We start from the raw sequence: 21,009 nt of genomic DNA, 5'->3' as shown, positions 1-21,009 counted from the left end.
CTAGCCTTCCAGTGCTGCATTCATAATTGCCATTTGGACTTTGTTATCCTGTACTTGCAGACACATCCCTAAGAAACTGCAGCTCGGTTAAAACTACAGGAACTATAGCTTTTGGCGTACTGACTTGAAGTTTCACGTCCTTAAGACTTTCAGCAGAATTCTGAATGCAGTTTTAGAAGAAGAAACCAAAAAAATACTCGTAGATAAGGCAAAATGTATTCACCATAAAATGGAGGTGCTGTTTAAGAGTGGAGTATTGCACTAAACATATTCATACACAAGCAGAAAGAATGCAGGTAGCAGGGAAATTCTTCATATAAGGTAGCAAATCTTGTCCACAAATATACACACTGATGTCCCCAGCTAGTCATTGATTTACTATACTGTATATACAATTTCAAGGTCTTGTTCTTCTGTTACCTACCTTATCATCTGATCCACTATTTTATTACAGATGCTATAAGAGTTTTGGTTCAGAGGTATACTGCATATTCTGCTTCATTTGAAAGTAACGTGATAGACCAATTCAGAGGATGAGACCCTTTGTGACTGATGGTCCAAACACTGGACATTAATATAACTAAAACATATCCCCACATGCCAATTGCAAGTCAATTAAGTTATAGTTAAGTCAAAATTAATAAAATTAATTATTTAAAGTAGACAGGTCACTGACCCCCATGAGAACTCACACATCTTCTGTTGTATTCAGATCATGGAGTACCTGATGACTGCATAACACTGTCCCTGCCATATACATCCCTGTCCTTACTAATATGATAAAAAGAGTGTCAAGGTTACTGCCTCGCACAAGACTGCCACTATACTTTAATGGAATATTCTTCATGGAATATTCCTTGATATTGGTAAAAAAATAATAGCATGGAAAAGTCCTATACATCATATACAGCACTCTCTTCACAAACATCATCCCATTAATGGATACGTCAGTGGCTCATCAAAGCCAACTCATCTCCCAGAGGAAGCAATTCCCTATCCAGTACAGGGTATTTTAGGAACTGAGTATGTTGGTCTTGTAAGAGGGGGTGATTTGCCCACTTGTGTGTCAACATTAATGGAGACAGGAAATATCATGATGTGAAGAGGGGAACGGAAGCAAACAGGAGGCTAAAGACCAACAGTTACATAGTGGGAGGAGAAGGAAAGCAATAGCAGCACAGAGTAGTTCAGGATCCGTGTGCTGATCTTTTTGTCAACATGTCTGCTTCAGTCATGATATTAGTGGAGGTCGGGTTGGTTGTGATCATTTAGTTGGGGTAATTTCATGCTATGACAATAACTGGGAGGTCAAATACTGACAGTAACATAGTGGAATAGGCAGGAAAATCTCACGATGAGACCCTCAGCCTTCATCTTCCACCTACTTTCACACAATGACACTGATATTCTGCCAGTTCCCACTAATACCATCACAGGTTACTCTCCCCCAAGATCAGCTCTATTCTTTCCTGAAATACTCAATACTGCTCCGGACCCAGCACTTTCCAGTATGTATCTCTCATAAAGACAAATGGTAGATGACAGACCAACACAGCCTCATGAAATGTAGCTCTTATACCAACTATTATTATTATTATGAGTAGACAGGTCAATGGTCCCCCTCCTCTTCTGCTGTCAACATACCCATGAAAACATATTTTCTAGGTTATTACCCTCATATAATGTGCCTCAATTCTTTAAGACTTTTCAAAGAAACAGATTTATGCCGCAATTGCTGGAATATGTATTCATTTGTTTCAGACTGTGAATACTGTGAAGTGTAGGCCTCTGCCATAAAACAGTCACCCAAGTATCACCTCCTTGGCATATACTATAAATCAGGAGCTATGGGTACACTTTGCTGCACCGTGGCAGTCTGCCATAATGAGATGATATACAGAGGCTCGGAGCCGCCCTCAGTCAATAAAGCTGTCAGAACATTTGGTTATTATAATGAAACACTGAAGATATAAGGATCATGATAGAGAAGCCAAATACAGTAGATCAGGAAATGTGCCATTGCCATTTAATATAGATCAATGGTTCCCAAACCTTCTGAAAGTGGGAACCTCTTTCAGCAAAGATCTTCATTTGGGACCCCTCCGCTACCATACTTAGTCCCATTAGAAAAAAAGTTAGTACTCGTTCACATCTGCGCCCGGGAGTCCGTTCTGCAGGTTTCCGTTTCCTGCACAAAACTGGGCAGGAAACGGAAACCTGCCGGCATCTTTCTAACCCATTCATTTGAATGGGTTTGAAAAGTGACCGGCCGTGAGAGCCGGGGAGCGTTTTATGCTCTCCGCGGCGAAACCGTTTTTTTTTAACCGGACACAGAGTCGGACATGCAATACTCTGTGTCCGGTTTTAAAAAAAACTGTTTCGCCGCGGAGAGCATAAAACGCTCACCGGCGCTCACAGTGTTACTTGTTACACACGCAGTTCTGTGACCTCCATGTTCTCTTCCCCAAACAGTTCTGCTCTTCCCATGTTCTCCCACACACACGGCTCTGCTGTCTCCGTGTTGCCCACCACACACAGCTCCATGTTTTCCATGCCCATAGCTGATCTTCTTCCAAGTTTTCCTCCTCCACACACATACAGAAAGTGCTGCCCCCCATGTTTTCCTTCCTGCACATGCAGCTCTGCTATTTCTGTGCCTCCCCTTACATCCACAACTCTGCTACTTTTATGTTTCCTCCTCTATACAACAACTCTGTGGGCGTCATTCCCCCTCACACACATATGCTACCGGTATAATACCCTCACAGTCACCCTGCTATATACACTCCCACAAGCATTGCTACAGCCACTTTTCCTTCTACAGTTTCTAAACTTAGCGACATCCAAATTTCCCCCATATACTCAGATCTGCTACATGCACATGCTCCACACACTCAGCCCTGCTACACTTTTCCCCACACTAATCTGTGCTACATCCACTCACGCTGTCAGAAAAGCTACATCCACATTTCCACATACACTCAATCCTGCTCCCTCTTCCCTTGCCTCCACATTTGGCACTGCTACCTCTGTGCAACCCTGCAGGTGGATGCTAGAATAGAGTTGTAAAACCAGATGCTGCCTGGTATGCTGTAGATCTAGTACATGGCACTGCCTCCTGTAACTGTAAGTATAAGGGGCCACTTGCTGTATCCATGTCAGACCAGGAGAGTTAGGGTTGCTCCCCCTGCCAGCTTGTCACAGCTTACACACCTGGAGCCGTGGAAGCGTTACCTACTGGATCCATGATACATCTGATTTAAACCACTCCATTCTAGACTCAACCCAGCCCTGCACGGCTTCTTCCATATATGGAGTTCATATATATATATATATATATATATATATATATATATATATATATATATTCCATGTGTACAAGTTCCTCCCCTTCATGAAGATCATCAAAGGGCTTCTTGTGCTTCCGGAATATACCAGCCATTAGAATTGTCGGCAGTTTGCATACCTGCAGTTTAGTGATGGGAATTGGAATCGGTCACTAAAAAGAGTCTCTGTATAGACAGTCAGGTATCCCTTCCTCTTGAACTTTTTTTTATATGTAGATTGTGAGCCCCATATAAGGATCACAATGTACATTTTTTCCCCTATCAGTATGTCTTTGTAGAATGGGAGGAAACCCACGCAAACACGGGGAGAACATACAAACTCCTTGCAAATGTTGCTCCTGGTGGGATCCGGACCCAGGACTCCAGCTCTGCAAGGCTACAGTGCTGACCACTGAGCCACCAGGTTGCCCACCCTATTCATCTTTTAATCTAATGTTATGACAAAACATCAGGTTAAAAAGAAGAGAGTGGCCTGTTTTGGGTTAACAGCGTAAGTGATGGGTTTAATTATGTGGGGGAAGGGGGTGTTAGCCAGTGTAAGGGGTGGTATTAAATAAGTAGGGGTGAAGCTAAGTGAGCCCCCATCATCCATTTAAAAGACCTGGCACAAACCTCCAGCTCATTCACAAACGACACATCACTACTGCAGTGTAGAAAAGAAATTTCTCAACTTTGCTCATGACTAGAGATGAGCGAACACTAAAATGTTCGAGGTTCGAAATTCGATTCGAACAGCCGCTCACTGTTCGAGTGTTCGAATGGGTTTCGAACCCCATTATAGTCTATGAGGAACATAAACTCGTTAAGGGGGAAACCCAAATTCGTGTCTGGAGGGTCACCAAGTCCACTATGACACCCCAGGAAATGATACCAACACCCTGGAATGACACTGGGACAGCAGGGGAAGCATGTCTGGGGGCATAAAAGTCACTTTATTTCATGGAAATCCCTGTCAGTTTGCGATTTTCGCAAGCTAACTTTTCCCCATAGAAATGCATTGGCCAGTGCTGATTGGCCAGAGTACGGAACTCGACCAATCAGCGCTGGCTCTGCTGGAGGAGGCGGAGTCTAAGATCGCTCCACACCAGTCTCCATTCAGGTCCGACCTTAGACTCCGCCTCCTCCGGCAGAGCCAGCGCTGATTGGCCGAAGGCTGGCCAATGCATTCCTATGCGAATGCAGAGACTTAGCAGTGCTGAGTCAGTTTTGCTCAACTACACATCTGATGCACACTCGGCACTGCTACATCAGATGTAGCAATCTGATGTAGCAGAGCCGAGGGTGCACTAGAACCCCTGTGCAAACTCAGTTCACGCTAATAGAATGCATTGGCCAGCGCTGATTGGCCAATGCATTCTATTAGCCCGATGAAGTAGAGCTGAATGTGTGTGTTAAGCACACACATTCAGCACTGCTTCATCACGCCAATACAATGCATTAGCCAGTGCTGATTGGCCAGAGTACGGAATTCGGCCAATCAGCGCTGGCTCTGCTGGAGGAGGCGGAGTCTAAGGTCGGACCTGAATGGAGACTGGTGTGGAGCGATCTTAGACTCCGCCTCCTCCAGCAGAGCCAGCGCTGATTGGCCGAATTCCGTACTCTGGCCAATCAGCGCTGGCCAATGCATTCTATTAGCCCGATGAAGTAGAGCTGAATGTGTGTGCTTAGCACACACATTCAGCTCTACTTCATCGGGCTAATAGAATGCATTGGCCAATCAGCGCTGGCCAATGCATTCTATTAGCTTGATGAAGCAGAGTGTGCACAAGGGTTCAAGCGCACCCTCGGCTCTGATGTAGCAGAGCCGAGGGTGCACAAGGGTTCAAGTGCGCTTGAACCCTTGTGCAGCCTCAGCTCTGCTACATCAGAGCCGAGGGTGCGCTTGAACCCTTGTGCACACTCTGCTTTATCAAGCTAATAGAATGCATTGGCCAGCACTGATTGGCCAGAGTACGGAATTCGGCCAATCAGCGCTGGCCAATGCATCCCTATGGGAAAAAGTTTATCTCACAAAAATCACAATTACACACCCGATAGAGCCCCAAAAAGTTATTTTTAATAACATTCCCCCCTAAATAAAGGTTATCCCTAGCTATCCCTGCCTGTACAGCTATCCCTGTCTCATAGTCACAAAGTTCACATTCTCATATGACCCGGATTTGAAATCCACTATTCGTCTAAAATGGATGTCACCTGATTTCGGCAGCCAATGACTTTTTCCAATTTTTTTCAATGCCCCCAGTGTCGTAGTTCCTGTCCCACCTCCCCTGCGCTGTTATTGGTGCAAAAAAGGCGCCAGGGAAGGTGGGAGGGGAATCGAATTTTGGCGCACTTTACCACGCGGTGTTCGATTCGATTCGAACATGGCGAACACCCTGATATCCGATCGAACATGTGTTCGATAGAACACTGTTCGCTCATCTCTACTCATGACCCCTTGGAGGTGTTTACAAGACACTCCAAGAGGTTGCAAACTATAAAGACTAACTCACAGACCAAACTAACATCCTTTTGGAAAGACAAATCTGACAGTACATAACAGTTATTTTCGCCAGAAGAAGCAGCCCTTTTTGTTTAACCCAATCCCACCCGTCCCCTTTTGTAGCTCTACAAAATAAAATTCTACTTCTTTGTGTAGCATACAGTAATGTTCTCCATTAGCGCTCCCATACATTTTTATTGCACCCTTTTTGTGTGCCACACAGTAAATGTCCACTCAGATAATATGCCTCCCATACAGTATGCTAGACCCCCACAGCAGAATGCCCCCCATATAGTAGGATACTACCAACTGAGAATGATGCCACCTTGGCGCTTCCCTATCCCTACCCTATCTATGCTGCAGATTCAATTAAAATCAGAAATGTTGCTGGGCAAAGGAGACATCTGGGTCTGCATTCTGCTTCTCTCTGGCTCTCTGAACTTGTTGCTATTTTAGGCCATATTACAGAACCATGATCGAGCTGTGAAACAAGGTCTGTGTGTTGGCTGTGTTTTCGGGCCAGACCACGGCTCATATTAAGGGGAATCACTGCATCATACTGAATTATAGTACTGTGAGCTTTTGAAATACTACTATTGTAGAGTACAGTATTCACGGCACCTTGTGAACACTGTACAGCAATAGCAGTTGTAGTGTGAAGGTTATAATTATGTAATGTATGAAAAACATTGTTATCCTTAAAAGCTGAATGCTAGATATAGTTGCATATGTTTTAAACTGGTATAATATTATATGATAAGATGGCGCCTCCATTCAGGATAGCTGCAAGAAAAACAAATGCCAGAAGACAGCTCCCCAAGGTGACCACACAAGACCGGGAGTAGCTGGCTATATATGGCACTGCTTAAACGTTTTCTGTCTGATTGAGATGTACTATACCAAACAGGAATGAATATGAAAACTTACGTTGTTGTTATATCACTTCCTTTCTCTGCTGCTATTTAACCCCATGTTGTTTTTAATAAAAGTGCATCAGTATTTCCTCCTTAGTTGAGAGAGGAACTAATACCAACATTGTGTGTCTGGTGTCATTTCCCTATTGCTGGCACTCAGCCTAATTAATTAGGACGACAACAGTTACCCAGAATTATTAGTCAATTAGTCATAAACACGGCTTTGACCTTATCAGTAGTTTGGAAGTCCAAAGTAGTTTGTAGCCATTGTCAGGCCCAGAAACTTGACCAACAGACAATATTTCACCGACCAATCATGGTTGTCTGAAAGCACCCCTAGGCTGAAATATTTGCCCATACCAAGTGACTATCAATGACAGAGCAAGTCAATCAGTGCTTGTTTTAATGGTTTACATTTGTATGAACGTTGTACGTTGTAGCCATCCAGAAACAGTAAGGATATGTTCAGACGTAGGAATTTGGAGATACTGCCTCGACCTCTAGTGCAATTAATAGGAGGCTGATTTTGGAGTGTTTTTTAAAGTAGATTTTGAAGTGGAATTTCATAAAAATACATCCCTGAATAAGAAGTGTGAACATACCCTGCAAGAAAAGACTTTAAAATCAACTTTTGTCTAATTTTTTTTTATAGAATTCAAGTATAGGCAATGCTGCCATCATGTGGCCAAACTGCCAATTTAAAAGGAAAAATATTACAATAAAAACACAGAACCAAATAAATTTTGGGGTACCAGATGCACCGATGTGTTTACTGTTATGAGCCTACATATGATCTATATGATTGTAATTAGCAATGTAAAGTTTTTCAAGCCAAAGGAACTTGCAACTGCTTAGTTGAGTTAAAGTAGAACGCGCTGCAATGTCGGTCAGTTCCAAATATCAGAGGAAGACACCTCGTAATAGCCAAGTACCACTGAAAACTGGGGTTACGGGAAAGATGCAGTGTTGACTGAATATACCAGGCATGTAGGTATGACATCAAGACATCCATAAATGACACAGTCACAATAATTAAACTGATAACCAAAGATGAGCTCATATACATAGAACCTGGGATCTCAGCATGGACTATTTACGTGTCTCCATAATGTGATTGAACGGTGCATGGCATATTTTGCCAGGTTTGGTTGTGATTTTTTTTTACTTTGGAATGTGAGGGAGGTGAATTAAGACTTTTCTTTCAACAAATTGTCTCCATCATTAATGAAGAAGTGAATAAAATGATTTAAAAGACAGATGTAATATAATATAATAAAGATAAATGTAACCTAACACCGTAATCATAATGACAGACTAGATGGACCATGTAGTAGAGTAAAACAGAGGGGCAAAAAGAGGCAAGAAGATGGAAAAGAAAAAGGGAGAAGAAAGATGAGAGGGAAGGAAGGAAAAAGAAGACAGAACAGACAGAAAAAAAAGAAAGGAAAGCAGAGGAAAGAAAGGATAAATGCAGAAGGAGATAGAATGATGGTGGAAGAAACAAATCAAGAGAAAGGAGAGCGAAGAAGAAATCACAACATTTGGTAGAGAGGCACAAGTAAGGGAACCTTCACAGCTGCGCCCGTGTCCGGGTTTCTGTCCTAATCCCCGGTGAAACAGGATAGCGGACAGCTTGCCAGCGGTCAGTTTTAAAACCCATTCATTTGATTGGGTTTTTAAAGCAAACTGCCAGTGCCCATATGCAGCCTCTCCGTCGGAAAACCATTTTTTTTTTGCATGGACACAAAGTTGAACATGCAGGACTTTGTGGCCGTCCACAAAAAAATAGGCGGGCGGACACGGGTGCAAGTGTGAACACCCCCTTAGAAAGAAAAAGAGGCAGAAGAGCCTGGCAAAGAAAGGGGAAGAGAGAAGAAGAAATAAGAGGCACAGCCCTTGCTTTTCCTCCATAACAGGTACTGTGTCCTACACACAGCCACCCAGAGGTTGAAATCAGCATTAGGGAAGTTTGCCTCATTCCTCTTCACTTCCCATCATGTGCACTGGCATAAAAAAAAACACTCTATGTACATTCCTACACAGGGTTGTGGAGTCGAGGCCAATTTAGGCTGAGTCAGAAAAAAGTTACCGAATCCACCTTCAAAGCAAAATGATTAATACATTTTTATTATGTTGTATAATTATTAGTTCTGTGTAATTAATTAGCTGGAAAGTTTATTTTTTATTTACTTTCATAGGAATTCAATGACTTGAGGTGGGTTCACATCAGCGCTAGGGGATTCCATTCTCCACTACACTTGAAAAATGCAAAGAGAAAAATCCTGCAAGTGGGACATTTCTCACGGAAATCTGATGCAAACCATCATAGTCTAAGGGGACCCGAAGAACGGAAACCCCAGCGCAAGTGTGAACCTAGAGTAACTTGTTCATGAATTAGAGGGGCTTTGTAGTTTCTGTTACCAATAGTATGGCTGTCAGCCATTAATGAAGGAGTCAGAGTCAAGGTGTGGAAAAATCGTCAGTGCTTTGGCCTACCAACTCAACAGCCCTGTACACAACCACCACAGCTACTGACTACCAATCCTGAAATTATAGATGACACGTAAATGTCACAATTTAACATGCATGGGTGACTAGCCTTTGTTATTATGTACATGACTGCAGCATTATGATGTAATATCTGTATTTTATAGTGATCAGAGGTTCATTTATTATGCATCTGTCACTTACAGAAAAGGTAGCCATTTTGTAGAATGACAAGATGTAGCCTATTCATTATTAAGCAATGTTGTTACTCAGGAGGCCATTTTAAGACCACAGTGGTATACTATATCATGAAGTATATTGTGTCAACCATAACATTAGGTGTCTATTCTCTTAGAAGTTGTGTCACCAGTAAAACTGCCATCTTTTGATGTCATCAGCTCCTAGGAAATAATCCTACAAAATGGCTGCCTTTACAGAAGCCTGTTTATAATATATATGGTACCATAAAGAGATGGCATGTCTACATGATATGACTACGACAAACTTTATATTAGGACTTCAGTGTAACATTAAAAAGTGCCATGGTTTTACTACTGAACCCCAACAGCAATGTATGAGCCCCAATACCATCATCCCTGAGCCAAGTATTGATGCTACGTCCATGGAGGTAGGAGAAATAAGTGGTACCTGGCAACCTCAGACACTTCCTACCCCCAGGGAGTACAAAATGATTAGAATACCTTAATATGGGTATTATTTTAATAACCTAAGTATGGGAGTCATTACACTCTTCCAAATAGTGGAGAGGGAAGTTATTATCCAGCCCCTGACTGGCAATGTCTTTCCAGTGGGCACAGATGCACCCCCTAGATCAGGTATATAAAGGTATCTATCCCTCTAAAAGGCTCCCTTTAAAAAGAAAGTCACATGAAAAGGGAACCACTGATATTAAGCCAAACATATTCCAAAAATGCATAAGCTATAGTTGTGTTGTGATGTATTTTATTATGTAGAATGTATTTTATTTTGCTTTCTTATATTTTGCCCCTTGTTGTATGTAAGTGACGGATGCAATGAGCTGTTAGTGACATTAGGGGAAGGAAACATATTATGAAATAGAATCAGCATTACAGAAGCCATGACGGGGATTGTGTAGCCACAGAAGCTGGAGGGTGGACATTAGTAAGAGTTACCATGAATGAGGAGGACACACAGTATGGTGATATGACATGTCTGGGTACCAACCTGGGTGGTGGCTCAGCCTGTTGCTCTTTCCTTAAAACAAGAAGCAATATTATGTTAGCTGTAATGCAATGATAAAATGGTGCATTCTCTGTTAATTCACAGCTATCATCTGCCCTGGAAACAAGCAAGACTTAAAGCAGGCGAGAAACATGGCTGCAGGAGGAGAGGAGGGGATGTGGAGACATAGTATAAAAATGTAAAAGATAAAGACTAATCTATCTAATAGAGATATGGCTAGGAAACAAAGCCAATGAATATAAGATGAAAAATATGATAAATACAATCAATAATAAAAGAATAACCATAACTATAATGAGAAATAAAAATAATAAATAATAATTAGTGTAAAAAATAAAATAAATCTTTATACAGCTTTCTAGTACATAAAATTAACATGAAACCAATATAAAAAAATAGAATACAATGTAAATTTTATGAATAAGTAAGAGTTAAAATTACATAATTCTTATTATATTCTTTTATTATCAATTAAAATAGGAATAATAAGATATTTTTAATTACTATATTTTAATAATTGGTGATCTTAGGTATTTTCTTACTCATAATACTATATATCCTTTTTACACTTATATCTTTCTCTTCTCAGAGTTAATGATAAGTAAATCTGTGGTGACCTCTGTCTTTTGCAAGTCTGTATCATCCCTGGAAAAGCGTAATTGAGGGATGCAAGGCCCAAGATAATGGGTAGGTGTAGACGTAGGGTCCCAACCCCAAATATATAGATAGAAGTGGAACATCACACTTAAGGATGTGCCAATAGTAATTTATTAAAGGCTCCCCGTGCGGAGGTAAGATCTGTCAACCCTGAGACGAGCTGCTCTTTCTGCCTAAAAGATTTTCCTGGTTACTTCATGTGTATACAGTGTACCATACATGGTATATCTATTGGACAATGTTCACTGCTTGGATGGGAACTTCAGTATATATACAATCAGACACCACTAAGTAGTGGTTAACCCTTACCTTACCGGATATTGTTTATATTATTTTGTATGATACTGAGCTCTTATTTATACTATTTTACTATAGTTTACAGAGCTGATCACCATTTATACCCAGGATTATCCTAATTAGGACCTTAACTTTTGAATTGAAGGTATTTAAATGGTTTGCTTTCTTATCATGTCTTTACTTTTTGTATATGGACTTATTATCCATGTAGCCTCCTTCTACCCCTGATCTTCTTCAATATTTTATTTTGTTCATGCTCATATGGCTTTTCTTTAACTTTCAATATCATCAAGGCTTCTCACCTGATTTATCCCGTTTTTGTATGAGATATCAACATATGAATTCACCCAACTTGGATATCACGCTCATGTGTACACCATTATGTTTGGCTCTTGTGTGTGTGTATAAAAGGGGACTTAAAGGGGCTCTATCATTCAGAAAACATATTTTTCATAACTTTACGTTGGAATAGTTTTTATAAAGGCTATTCTATTCCTACCTTTGTTTTCTGTTTTCAGTGTGTTTAGATGATAGGGCCCGTGGGGAACTGTATGTATGCTTTGAGGGACCCCTGGGGGCTCATTTGAAGAAGGAAGTTAAAGAAAAGATCTGGAAGATGACTATGTGGAGATCTTTTCTTTGCTTCCTTTGGCAAAGTTTAATTTGGACAAAAGTAAAAAAAGAAAATAGTAAAAAAGAAGAAGAAGAAGAGAAATGCAGGTGGCACTTGATTCCACACACTTTTGCAAACTGGCAAAGTGTTCTATATTCTTGCCAGTGTCATTGGTGAAAAAGCGCCAGATAATTGTTCGGCCTTTTTTTGCTATATAGACTCTATCAGCGAGGCATATAGGGCCTATGGCAGGCACACGTGGCTCAGGTATGATTCCAGCAAAAAGCAGTGCGGCCTAGTATTCAGTGGGATCAGAAAGATATTGGGCTGTGGCTGCGGGTTATGGCACCTTCAAGCTTTAGTCATTCCTTTCCCGGGTCAGTTGGGGGAACCAGCCAGGGTGGGAGTGGTTATGGGGCAGGAACACAGTCCCAGCAATGATACAGGCTGTGCTGGCAGTTTAATGAAGAGCAATTTAAATTTGGCCTCACCTGTAGATTTAAGCATGCCTGTTCCTTCTGTGGAGGGATATTCCACGGGTCTTCGCGATGCCTTCACAAGCAAAAGGGCAAGGCTTTGCTCAGCGGTGGACAAGGGTCGGACTCCGGTGAAGCTGCTTCCGTATATAAATAGGTACACCGATCTGGAAAGGGCGCATTTCTTGTTGGAGGGTTTTAGGGAAGAGTTTTGAATTCCATCGTGGCCACACGCCGTCCCATTTTCCACAAATAATTTTAGGTCAGCGATTAAGCATCGTGAGGTGGTGTCCAAAAAATTGCAGAAGGAGGTTGCCTTGAGTCGCATATGGCCAGCCAGTTCTCTTTTCCCTCTATGGAGGACCTCATTGTTTCTCCATTGGGGGTGGTGCCCAAGAGGGAGCCAAACCAGTTTCAGCTAATACACAGTACACCCTCAGGGCGTCCATTTGCTGGGTTGTTACTGGGATGGGCGATTTTATGTGGACCGGTGCCTTCCCATGGGTTGCTCAATTTCATGTGCGTATTTTGAGGCCTTCCGTACATTTCTGAAATCTGTAATTCGGGTGGTGTTAGGGGTTGAATCAGCGATTCATTACCTCGTTGACTTCTTGTGTATTGGTCTGGCAGATTCTAATGTGTGCTCCCCCCTGCTGGTGACTACGCGGTGGGTCACCGACAGGTTCGGGGTGCCATTATCCCCTGAGAAAATGGAGGACCCTTGCACGAATCCTTCACACTTTGTTAGACTACGTAGGGTTCAGTGGGACGATTGACGCTCTGTTGTTTATGCCTGAATGCGTGGGTGGTGGTGGTTCATGTGCCTGGGGTAAAGAATGACATTGCTGATGCTTTAACTCGTCTTCAGTGGTTGAGCTTTCAAACCCTGACTCCGAGGGCAGAGGCAGAGGGGATCCCTTGTCCGCCAGAATTATGGGATCTGGTCTGCGAGACGCAGGGCCATTGATCCAGGCATCATTGGCCCCTCGCACTTGGGATAAGTATACTAAAGCATTGGGGTATGGGAACATTGGGTGGGGGAACTGTGGCCAGTACAGTGTGATGTGGATAGGGCGGATGTTTTGCTGCTTTTGTTGAGTCGTTCGGCTGCGAACGGTTGGTCGGTTGCAAGGGTTCATAGTTTTATTGCGGAATTGTCGTTTGAAGCTGTATGGGCTTGTGGACGTGACCAAACACTTTCTGGCGCAACGCCCCTTGAAAGGCTTCCTCAGGGGCCAGAGTAGTGTGGATTTCCGGCGCCCTGCCATGTTTCAGTTCCTTGAGCGTCTGGGGTTTGAGTTGCTATGTTTTTGTTGTTCCTCCTATGACTGTGTTTTGTTTAGTTTTGACTTTGCCTTAGCATTCTTTGGGGCACTCCAGGTGGGCGAACTAGTCTCCCCAACGATGAAAAGACTGGGGGGTTGCAGTGCTGTGACGTGGAATTGATGGAGGGGGTTTGGTGGTTAAAATTTGTCATTCAAAGACTGATCAGATGGGTGATGGGTTATTTGTGCGTTTGGGGGCAGTGGAAGGATCAGATATATGTCCATTTCGCTGCTGTTTGGCGTTTAGTTTGTTTTCACCGGTGGGAATGTCGGCCCGCTCCTTCGACATGTGGATGGTTCATTCCTGTCAGGTTATCAGATCACCGCAGAGTTCAGGGGCTGTCTGGAATTGTTGGATCTTGACGGTCTGTTGTATGCTCCATACTCCTTCCACATAGGCGCGGTGACTGAGGCTGCTGGTTGGGGGCTGAGCCTGGAAATGGTTTGGCTCATTGGCAGGTGGGAATCACATAGGTATAGATCTTACATTCGACCCCAACTTGTGCAGTTGTGATTTGTTGTTAGTATGTGTGTATTCTCCCCTCCCTCCCCTCCCACAACCCTTCCTTGTTTATTTCCTTTCAGGTTCTCCAGTTTGGTTGGTATGGATATTTGGCCACTCATTTGTGTTTTGGGACGCTGAAAGGGCAGATGTGCGGCTGAATGGTCAGCAATTAAGTCTCTCCAGGGACATTGCTGTAGTACTGTGATCGGTGTTCGAGGTATGGTGTGGAAAAGAGTGCTGCCTGAGTTTCACAGGTATGCTAGGTTGGATCGAGCACCAGATATTGTGGTGATACATGCAGGTGGCAATGATCTGGGGGTTTGCCCCTTTAGAGATCTTAATAGGAACATCAAGTATGATCTTTTGCGGCTATGGTCTTTGTTTCCGGGGCTTATCACGATTTTGTCGGACATTGTTCCCAGGAAAACGTGGTGAGCAGGAGGGTGGCCCATTTGGTCATTCAGCTCAATAAAGCAAAGATCAAGGTCAACCGTGCGGTTTTGGGGTTTATTTCAAAGAATGGTGGGGTCTGTGTTTGGCATTCGGAGCTGGAGTCCCAGGAGGTAGAATTCTGGTTAGGGATGTGGTACACCTGAATGCTGTGCGCATTGATTTGTGGGCATTGGATATTCAGGAGGTTGTTGAGAGGGCCTTGGAAGTGTGGCGGGTCTCTCATTCTTAAGGTGGTAAGGCGTGTTTGCTGTGGCAGGTGAGGTCCTTGGAGTTTGTGGTCAATTTATGATAAAGGGGTGGAGTCAACGGTAGGCTCCACCTTAAACATTCAGTGTTAATTTTCTCAGTTGGTGGATGGCCTGGCGCTTGGTGATCGGTTACAGGGTCTTCACCCTGTGAGCTGGTACATGGTGACGTCAAGCCAGTGGTCGTGACTGGTGGTAAGTCTACATGTGGTTATGGTAGTGCCAGTGGTTTGGGCATCTTTGTAGTTCCAGGGACTACAGGTTTAGCACTAGTTATTTATGTTAATTTATGGTCATTTTAATAAAGTTATTTATTATGTTAATTCTATGTTGTTTGTTAATAAATACGGCTGTTGTGCTCAATTAAATCCAATTCTGGGTCTGTGTCATTGTTATAAGTGGGGTGGTGGTGATGGTTTTGAGACATGGGTGTTGGAACTGGGCAGACGGGGGGATTTAGGCCAGGGCAGCTCATTTAGTTGGTGTTATTATTATCCGTAATCTGCAATGCCAAATACCAAATATAGAGGATCCCTACTAGAAGAATTTCCCAATCTCATCATTTAACAGACCAGTCTAATATTTCTGTTGTGATACAGGACAACAGTCTGAAATGGACTGATGTCTTTTTTTTGCCTTACAAACTTTGTTACTATGTTATTACAACCTATATACAGTCTATAGTCTGCTAAGCACCTACAGGTTACATGTGTGGGATTCTAAATCTCCATGCCAAGAAGCATGTGAATTATTAGTGTGCTAGCTATGATTTTCGCTACAAGCACACTGTCCTATTATTCTGTAACAGGACAAAACTCAGAACTATACCTGTCCATTTTGCAGCCTGGCCTAAGTGAAGCAAATTACGAGGTTTATGAAGGCCTCGGCAGTACACGGACATCATCCATCTGCCATCCGTGCCTTTCAAACACAGACCTAGCTACAAACAGGGGCCACTCCATACTTTCAGCCTCAAGCACAAGGCAGAAGAAGACATATAGGATCAGATTTACTATGGCTATAATACATCTGATTATCATCCGCCATTTTCAGCACCGCCAATTGCAGCATTATATATAATAAAATAGTAAGTGATCATATATATATATATATATATGATCACTTACTATTTTATTATATATATATATATTTTATATATATATACTTCTTCAACCTCTGTCTAATAGCAACTGTGAATCCCAAGATGTATGACAGAGACAGAGAAGGGTCTTTTAATTGTGTTGTCTTCAGCCACCAGGGGGGGTTGCCGTGCCTCTCGCATCACATGCATTGGACGTAAGAGATGAGTCACAGGAGAAGGGGGGGGTTGGTATGGTAACCGCACCAGTCTGTAGTCATGGAGACCGCATACTGATCGCTTCGGAAGCTGAACACAAACTTGGATGTGCATCAAAAAAAAAAAAAAAAAAAATTAAAAAAAAACCTAGTCTGACCCCATGTTCATACAGAGGTCACTGATAAAATAATTCACAAAAATTCTCGCTATGACTGAGCCCGGACAAAGAACATCAAAGCAAATCTGGAATGATTGGTTATGAATGTTTCAGGATGAATTATAATTTATACCATGATTTTTTTATCTCTGTATTTTTTTTTACATTGTAATTCATGTCATGGCTGCAAATGGATAAGACTGAATTCGTATACAGGCTTTGTTGCAGTCCAACCACCATGGTAATTCAGTAACGTTTGTACATGTTTCCTTGCAGTGAATGCAGAAAGATGATACAGGAAAACAGCATGCAAAAATGCCTAATCCCCGAAAAAGTATGTGAACCCTTATGCTCAAGACACTTTTTTGATATTCTATATAAAATTCCTGGGTATGGATAAGTCTTCTAAAAGCCCATTCACACAGCATAATCTGCCATTGATTTTGAGGCAGATTCCACCCTAATATCAGCATCATATTCTGCCCTGATTCTGCCTCCCATTGATTCAATGAAAAAAAAAAAAAAAAACATCCTGCTTGATGTTGCTGCAGAGTCTATGGCGCCAGGGCCACTTTAATCATAGGGGCAATGGTGCATTTGCACCGGGCCCTATGGCAGCAGGGGCCACCTTTGGACAGCGGGGCAGACCTACATTTACTGTCACACTGTCCAAGGTAGTGGATCTGAGCTACCCTAACTCCTCTGGATGTCGATGAGTTGAAGACAGTGATGAACTAGGGAGCTCCCTGCTTCACCACCGGGGCGCTGTCTTTGCTCCCAGTGTCCTGGGAACAGGAGGAGTGATATAGTGATGTCACTTACATCATGCCTGTTACTCTTTAAAGACTCCACGGCCAGAGAGGAGTGACTGGGGAAACAGGGAAAGGTGAGTAATAAGGCTTGTTTTTATTTCTGATACATACAATGGGGAACATGAAACTGTGGAAGCAACCTGGGAGGGGTGGCGATGACATAAAACTACGGGGACAACCTGGGGGGACATAAAACTGAGGGGGCAACAAGGGGGTCAAGATACTGTGGGGGCAGACTGGGATGAGAACATAATACTGTGGGGGCAACCTGAAGGGGGCATGACAGTGAGGGGGGATAAGAAACTGTGGGGGCAACCTAAAGGGGGCATGTGAGTGTGGGCATGGTAGTAGGGGCCCCTCTGCCATCCCAGATTGAGTGGGACAGTCCCACATTTCGGGTGGTGTCCCGCTGTTTCAGGCAACAACCAGCATTTTCAATTCTTTCTGCCTCCTAAGAAGGCAGATAAAGTTGAATAGAATGGTTGAGCAGGAAGCTATCAGCATTGTGACCCACCATTTAGTCTTCAGCTGATGATGTCAAAAGGCGGGAGGCACGGCGATCGCTGAGACGCAGACGTCACTAAAGCCAGCCTGCATGCATGTGCATCATTTCACAATGGACTTATGTTTATGCACTGGAAATAAGGATAAGTTCACATCTGCACCACATAAACTGCTATAAATTGGCAGATAGAAAAGTCCTGCACAGTTTCAGTATAATAACAGAGAGCCCAGCGCAGAATGAATGTTAGGAAGCCGAGATCTAGGAATCGATCGATCGATCGATCGATCAATCTATGTATCTATCTATCCCATGCAAGAGACTGTGATAGCACTGGGCAGTACTGTCAGTGACCGACTGCTTCACCCCAAATGTGAGAAGGAGCTATTGGAGATCCTTCCTCCCAACTGCGGTCAGGCTGTGTAATTAACATCAGGCTAAGCAAAGATCACTCCTCACAGAGAAATAAATGATCCCAAGTCCTTCTTTTTCTTCTTAGTTGCTATGACTCCTAGTATCTTTTCTATTTGCTATTCTGAGCTTGTATGTGTTCTTTCTTGACATATATATTACTGTAATAACCATGCTGCTGTAACACACTGACTTTCCCCAAGGTGGGACTATGAAAGGATTATCTTATTTATCTATCTATCTATCTATCTATCTATCTATCTATCTATCTATTTTTTAAGCCAAACTTTTCTTCAAACCATATTTTGGAATCAAATTTTCTGATGCAGCAAAAAGTTGTGAGAACCTTGAATATTTCCCTACTTTGGCATTAGAAGTGACTATACCAGCTTTCATTACAACAGTATTTTGAGGAATGTTCAATTTAGTATGAGAAAAGATTCTATAGGATCAGCTCTACATGTTGTCTGCTACCAAATCAATTAGTTTTGGATAAGCCACATGCAGTGTAGTACAGTGATATAATCTGACAGTGGTATCTCATAATTCAAGGAGATGGCAATGCAATGCTTTGACTATGGCAACCTATAGCATGCAATGTGGCAACATTATGACTCATCCTGTAGCTATAGTATTATTTATTATAGATATATACCATAGAAACATTGCAATATAGGTACCAAAATGTGGGCACAACTAGAAGGAGATGACCGTGTGTTTAAGAGTGATTGGAATGCAGCATATCCTATAGGGAACCTTAGCAATTCAACAAGAATTGAATATTAAAACACATAAGAGATAATACACTTCATTGACCGACTCTGGAAACCCTCCCCCCTGGCACATCTGACCTGAATGTGAGTCCTGATTTGCTCTTCAGGTTCCGCAGAAGGTCCAGCTGATTCAGTGGTGGGATCAGTCTAAGGATATAGAAGACAGGATATCAGAAATGTATTGCGACCAAACCAGTATATTATTGAGGTTTTTTTTTAACTCTACTGACAGTCATTCTAAGTTTTTTGGTGGCTTGTATAGGTCAGTTTACAAGACTCTAAATAATCCAATTTATTAATATTTATATCGATATGTGTTTATGTACTGTATATCAAAATTTCCATAACGTTGGAGAGGATGAAGGTAAAATGATATTATAGGTAATTAAAGAGAGTTAATATTGATGGAGCTTGAGCCAAAGTCTGTCAAGGTTTCATTAGCTAGGAAACCATGGAGCAAGGATTTCATGTAACACAAAAGACTGGTAAAGCCTTGGCGTAAGGATTTCATGTAACGCAGCCAAGATGCGAGGCTTAATCTGCAATGAATATTGACCATTTCAAAAACGCTCACTCAATTTGGGGGAGCATGGTCTCCATCTTCCATATAGGTAACTCACTGGTACTCTATGGGGAGAAACCTCACACAAAAGGCTACATATTATTCAAATTTGTAATATATAACAGTGTGAAAGTGATATGGAAAGATGGAACAAGAAAGAAGATCAAATCCGCTACTTTCCACAGGTACCAATGCCAATATGTTACACAAATACAATGAAAAAGACATCATTATAAATCTAACCACTGAAAAAAGAACCATATTTACCTGCTGTTAGGTGAAGTTATGCTTCACTGCAGGATGCAGATAGCTCCAATATGGTGGAGATTCACAAGTGCAAAGTACTAATAAAACATTCAGTCACACAGCTACAATCTTTGAGGGTGGACGATGCCCAATATTCCAAATGAACACAGATAAAGTGCCAGTCACATGATGTACTATGCTGCTCACAGGACCTGGATAGCAAGCCTGATCTAATAGTATGGGCGTCACTAATAGACTGTAAGCTAGCGTAGTGTACCTCACATTTTCATGTGGCTAGCAACTTACAAAAGGCTTATTTGTTAGCTTTTGAAATGCTAGACATCCACTCCCCTCATGGATTATAGTTATGGGAGTGAATATTTCATCAACTTTAAGCACCTGCACAACTATATACTATTTGGGCCTGTCTGCATCCTGCTGTGAACCATTGCTTCACCTAACATTCGATAAATATGGACTCCCTTTTAGTGATATGATTTATAATGATGTCTCTTTAAATGAATTTGATTTTGGCATAGGGAAACCCAAGACATGGGCACCCTTGATGTGGGTTCTGAGCTTGGATATTTTGGTTTTCTAATACGTAATGATTAGTAACTAATTTTTTACAGGATGTAGCAAGGACCTATTATGTTGGTTGAGAGAAAATAGGACAATGGTGCTTGTGGGACTTATGGTTATAGGTGCTGGTACAATTTATTGCTTTGCTTTGTTTTACTTCTTTCATGTTAAAAAGTATCAGATGTAACAAATGACAAAAATTACCACACAATCCGAAGATATTGTATAACCAATGTACACATAACGTAACAAGAGATATACAGGAATAGAGAGGAATGCTTAGGATGGTGAACTCCCTAGATTGACAGATGTCATAGAGCTACAGGTTAGCTCAGTCCTCAATATGGCTGCCTCAGTGATATTCTGAAGGCAGAAATATTGAAGCCTGAATATACTCGTGAGATCACAAGGGAATATGACATAACCTGGTCACAGTCATGGTAGTAAAGAAGCATTTTAGACATTCCAAATGTAGACAAATGTACTCCCTCATTCCCAGACATGTTGGGTGTGAATTATGTTTTCCTTATAATATGTACACAAAAGGCCACCACAAAATGGTTACATTTCACAGTCACTGGGGGTACACAAATCACAGCTAAGATGGCAAACCAACAGCACAATACTGGGGAAAGGGTGGAA

The 21,009-nt window shown here is 42.1% G+C and overlaps 1 protein-coding gene across 3 annotated transcripts in view; it reads right to left on the bottom strand.

Moving 5' to 3' along the window:
- Positions 1-21,009, bottom strand: part of KCNQ2 (potassium voltage-gated channel subfamily Q member 2) — a 92,398-nt gene that overhangs the window by 18,368 nt on the left and 53,021 nt on the right. For 2 of the 3 annotated variants that reach the window (XM_075276974.1, XM_075276972.1), the window contains exons 10-11: positions 19,056-19,124; positions 10,437-10,466 (exon numbers count right to left, since the gene is read on the bottom strand). In XM_075276974.1, the coding sequence (XP_075133075.1) occupies positions 10,437-10,466; positions 19,056-19,124 (99 nt within the window). Of the gene's footprint in view, positions 1-10,436; positions 10,467-19,055; positions 19,125-21,009 lie in introns of those variants that run through there. The other variant, XR_012716890.1, reaches the window with a different exon arrangement.

Source organism: Leptodactylus fuscus, chromosome 6, assembly GCF_031893055.1.
Source record: "Leptodactylus fuscus isolate aLepFus1 chromosome 6, aLepFus1.hap2, whole genome shotgun sequence".
NCBI lineage: Eukaryota > Metazoa > Chordata > Amphibia > Anura > Leptodactylidae > Leptodactylus > Leptodactylus fuscus.
Note: the sequence above shows the minus strand (reverse complement) of the source record. Positions and strands in the feature narration are given on the sequence as shown.